The following is a 4,263-nucleotide window of genomic DNA, read 5'->3' as shown; positions in this document are numbered from 1 at the left end:
GACCTTGAGGCTCTTAGGCTGCTTCTTCCAGAAACCCTCCCCAAAAGGGAGAGATCGGCTTGCTTAGGCAAAGTTAAGCTTTCTGTAGGGGTGTGCGCACAAATCACGATTCTGTGAGTGCAGAACGTAATAATGGCCATGAAATCCAACTTCTTAGGCATTTCAGGGATTATTTACAAGTAAATTATGAGTGCAAAGATAATCTCGTGTGTGTGTGTGTGAGAAAAGTATTTGCTTAATATTGGGAAAGGTGGAAACCAATATATAAATGGTTAGGGATAAGGAGAATAAATAATTAAAGAGAGATAGGCTAGCGCAAGTAGTGAAAGTGAAAGATATAAGCGTAAATGGTAAGCTAAAATGTGGAAAATGGAACATATGATATCAAAAAATGTGATGTAAATATTACTTTGAATTGGAAACAATGTATTGAAGACTGTTAAGTGATGTAATAGTTTGTAAAAACCAAATAAATAGATTTTTTTTAAAAAGAGAAAAGTATTTGCTTGAAATCTCAGAATCCAGAAAAAGGACTGAGTTAGAGTTAGCAAAAAAGCAAAATTATGTAAATATGCAAAAGGTGTACAGATTGCAGAATATAGATTCCTTGGTATGGAATCTGGATTGTCTGAAGGCAATTTAAAAAACCAACAAAACCCCTGAGGTGTAGACTTGGAGCTGGGCATGTCTGTCTGTTCACATGTATCCTTTTAAGTTATGAAGGGAATATGCAGTTGCTTGAGTTCATTTTGTTCTTTTCCTCAAAGAACACCTGACACCACTGTAGTCCAATAGTTGCAAGCATCCTTCTGGTTCAAGACACTGCTGTCTAATTAGGGTTGCCTTTGCATGCACAGAGGTGGTGGGTGCTCCTGCAGCGATTTCACTGGGAGGTATGCCTGCCTTCTGTTCAATGTATCCCTCAGTAACCAATCATCTTCAGTAAAGTCATGCGGGGCTAACTCAGAATTCTCCTATACTCTGTTCTTTAGAGAAACAGCACCTCTCTGTGGTATGCAAGGGCAGCCGGGAAAGGATTTACAACAGATAATTCTTGAGGAACTTTCACATCAGTAATCAAGAAGCCTGTGCACGTCTTTTAAAAAAAGGAGTCTGTTCTGAATGTTTTTGTGGGGAGGTGTTGGCAGGAGGAAGAAGGCTACATCATAAATCTTTGGCTAATGCTCTTCCTCCCTCCCTCCCCAGGAGGAACGCCGTGTTGTCTTCATTGGGAAGATCCCTAGCAGGATGACCCGTTCAGAGCTTCAGCACCGTTTCTCTGTGTTCGGAGACATTGAGAACTGCACACTGCATTTCCGAGAACAGGGGTAAGAGAGGTGGCTCCATTTGTCTTTGGGGTGACACATCTTCCCTAGCAGCATTGGTCTAATAGGAATGGAAAGTGGGGTTTGAAGCATGTGACCTATTTTCCTCAGACTGCGCTCCTCCCCACTCCCCCCCCCCCGTACATGTTCTGGATGTATAGTTTTACTGCTTGTCCCTCTTGCCTGGCAGGGATAACTATGGTTTTGTGACATACCGTTATGCTGAGGAGGCCTTTGCTGCCATAGAGGGTGGACATGCACTGCATCACCCTGATGAGCAGCCCTTCGACTTGTGCTTTGGAGGGCGTCGGCAGTTTTGCAAAAGGAGCTATGCTGACTTGGGTGAGTCTGTGGAGAGGCTGACTTGTGAGCATGGGTAAACAGAGTTACCCTGAATCATCTTTGAGGCTTTGTAACAGCAAGGAACAGTCCAAACCATGGGTACCTTTGGTGCAGGAGTGCAGCATTCTACTTCTGCATACCTGGTGACCAGTGTTCCCTCTAAGCTCCACAGTGTTGTGAGCAAAAATTCTACCTCATGAGCAAAAAAAGCTAGTAGCATTAACGTTGTGAGCGAGTCTACCTTTTATTGCATAAATTAGTTTCTTAGATTATTTCCATAACTTTGTAAAAATCTCAGAATGAATTCTTTTAAACTATATTCAAACTATATGTTAGGAATAATTTAAACATAATAAGAGAACACAGAATCAAGTCAAATTTCATTACACAAAATGTTGTCCTCTATGGGGGTACTTCAGGCCTCTGGAGAACGGTCTACTCACCCTTTCCACTATATTGGTAGACCTGGCCTCTAGAGAACAGGTCTTTCCACCCCAGTCCACTATATTGGTAGACCTGGCCTCGGACCATCGCCCTGCTCTGAGCCTTAGAAAACATACCAGCACTTGGGGGAAGGGGGGAACTCTTGCGGTCTGCTTTGTTGTTGTTTTTTAGTGAAATATGACAAATTTACAGGCCAAGTGTAACAGAGGTGGAACAATCACTGTCAGAACTCTGCCTAACCTAACAGACAGGAAGGTGCTTAAATGTTATCAACCTGCCCAAACTGTTTATTTATTCAAATATTTATATCCCACTTTTCCTGTGAATCAAGGCAACTTTTTAGATTATACTGAAAAGCATAGTAGGGGTGTGCAAGATTCCCCCCCCCCCCAGCTCCATTATAACTTATGAGGACCATTATAGTCAATGGGCTCCATAGGCTATGATGGAGAATTGATCTGGGGGTATCTGGGGCTCGGAGGGGAGTTGTTTTTGAGATAGAAGCATCAAATTTTCAGCATAGCTGCTGGTGCCTCTCCTCAAAAAACCCTCCAAGTTTCAAAAAGATTGGACCAGGGATCTAATTCTGTGGACCTCACAAGGAGGTACCCTCATCCTCCATTGTTTCCAGTGGAGAGAAAAAAGGTTTGTGGGCAGGATGCTGAAATCTGTGAGCAGCCAGCTAAAACTTTGTGCATCAGCTCCCTCTAGCGCAGTTTAGAGGGAACACTGCAGGTGACCTCATGAATCGTATCAGTTCAGTTCACCCTGCAAAGTATATTTGGTGGTGACTTCAGTACAGAAAGGGGGATGCTTGGTTTCAGTAATTCAGACAATGAAGCTGTCAGTTGGGGTCCTGTGACTTGTTCTTGGTCTGCAATATGGCCATGTGTATGAGAGAGAGAGATGTACGCAAATTTTTTCATTGGGCTAAGAGTGTGCTTGAGGAAGCCTAGCTAGTTTTTCTATTTCAAAATATTCTGGTTTCTCTAGTCCAGGGATACTCAGTGGCTCAGGAGCCACATGTGGCTCTTTGATATGCCCCCCTGCACCTCTTCTGGGCACTGTTACCCTGCTTGGCACTTGCCCCATGTTTCAGTAAAATGGGGCTTGTGTTTGGCAGGCGGATCCCACCTTGAAAGAGTCACCATCAGAGGAACGGGTAAGATGTGAACTGTCCTGAGGTGCAGGCCTAATGCCAGGGATGGAAGTAAATGTGGCAGTTTTGGTTGATGGCAACTACAAATGCAGCTCACTGTGAGCCACAGAGTTAGTACCACTGCTGTCATTCTAGCTGACTTGCTGGTAAATGCCTTTTTTCTGTTTTGTTTCCAGACTCGAACATAGAAGACTTCGAGCCTGCCGCTGTGAAGAACAAGTTTGACTCCCTTGACTTTGACACCTTACTAAAGCAGGCTCAGCAGAGTCTGCGGAGGTAACGCTGGCTCTCTCGGGCTCAGTGTGCCCGGTAGGCATCTGCCTACACCAGCCTTACCTCAGACAGGCTGCAGGGGCTGGCGCCCCCCCAGCCTAGCTGCTATGTCCAGCATGGTTTTGTAATGAAATGAAAAAAAAAACCCACAAACAATTTTTATCTTGATTTGTTTTTCTAGGGACTATTTAAGGGGAAGGACATTTTTGCTTTAACGGTGGGGTTGGGGATGGAATAACGACACCCAGCCACCTTCTTCCCACTTACTCGCTATGCAGTCAATAAACATCCACCATAGATATGCCAGACATGCTGTTTGTTCATCTGTCATAGGAGGGGGGTGGAAGATCGAAGGTATAAGCCTCCTGACGGGTGCAAACTTTACACACCTGGCAGAGGGCTCTAGGATCCATCTTTAGGTGCCACCAAACCATGACCTGCTGCATTCTGAGATGTTGGGGTAATTGTAGTGCTGCAGTCCTGGCTCTTTGTCCGGGGGGGGGGGGGGGGGGGGGGGTGACACTTTGCTGTCTTGATTGCTCCTAGTTCACTAGAGCACCACCAGGGAATATAGGAAAAGCAGTCCCAGCATGACTTTAAATGCCCAGGAAGTACCTGTAGTACATAGTTTGAGCAAAGAAGAGTCCCATCACTACAGGCCTTGGGTGTGCTGCTTTATTCTTCCATTCAACTCATGTCTGTTGCCGCACCCTTCTCTGC

At 44.9% G+C, this 4,263-nt stretch overlaps 1 protein-coding gene across 1 annotated transcript in view; it reads left to right on the top strand.

Annotated features, from left to right (window-relative positions):
• Positions 1-3,842, top strand: part of PPRC1 (peroxisome proliferator-activated receptor gamma, coactivator-related 1) — a 28,053-nt gene extending 24,211 nt beyond the window's left edge. Inside the window, exons 14-16 of the mRNA XM_015415896.1 lie at positions 1,207-1,328; positions 1,516-1,667; positions 3,447-3,842. Of these exons, the coding sequence (XP_015271382.1) occupies positions 1,207-1,328; positions 1,516-1,667; positions 3,447-3,550 (378 nt within the window). The 3' untranslated portion in view covers positions 3,551-3,842. The remainder of the gene's footprint in view (positions 1-1,206; positions 1,329-1,515; positions 1,668-3,446) is intronic.
• The last annotated feature ends 421 nt before the right edge of the window (positions 3,843-4,263 follow it).

Source organism: Gekko japonicus, unplaced genomic scaffold, assembly GCF_001447785.1.
Source record: "Gekko japonicus isolate JY-2015 unplaced genomic scaffold, Gekko_japonicus_V1.1 scaffold59, whole genome shotgun sequence".
Taxonomy (NCBI): domain Eukaryota; kingdom Metazoa; phylum Chordata; class Lepidosauria; order Squamata; family Gekkonidae; genus Gekko; species Gekko japonicus.
The sequence above is the reverse complement of the archived record's forward strand: the minus strand, read 5'-3'. Positions and strand labels throughout refer to the sequence as shown.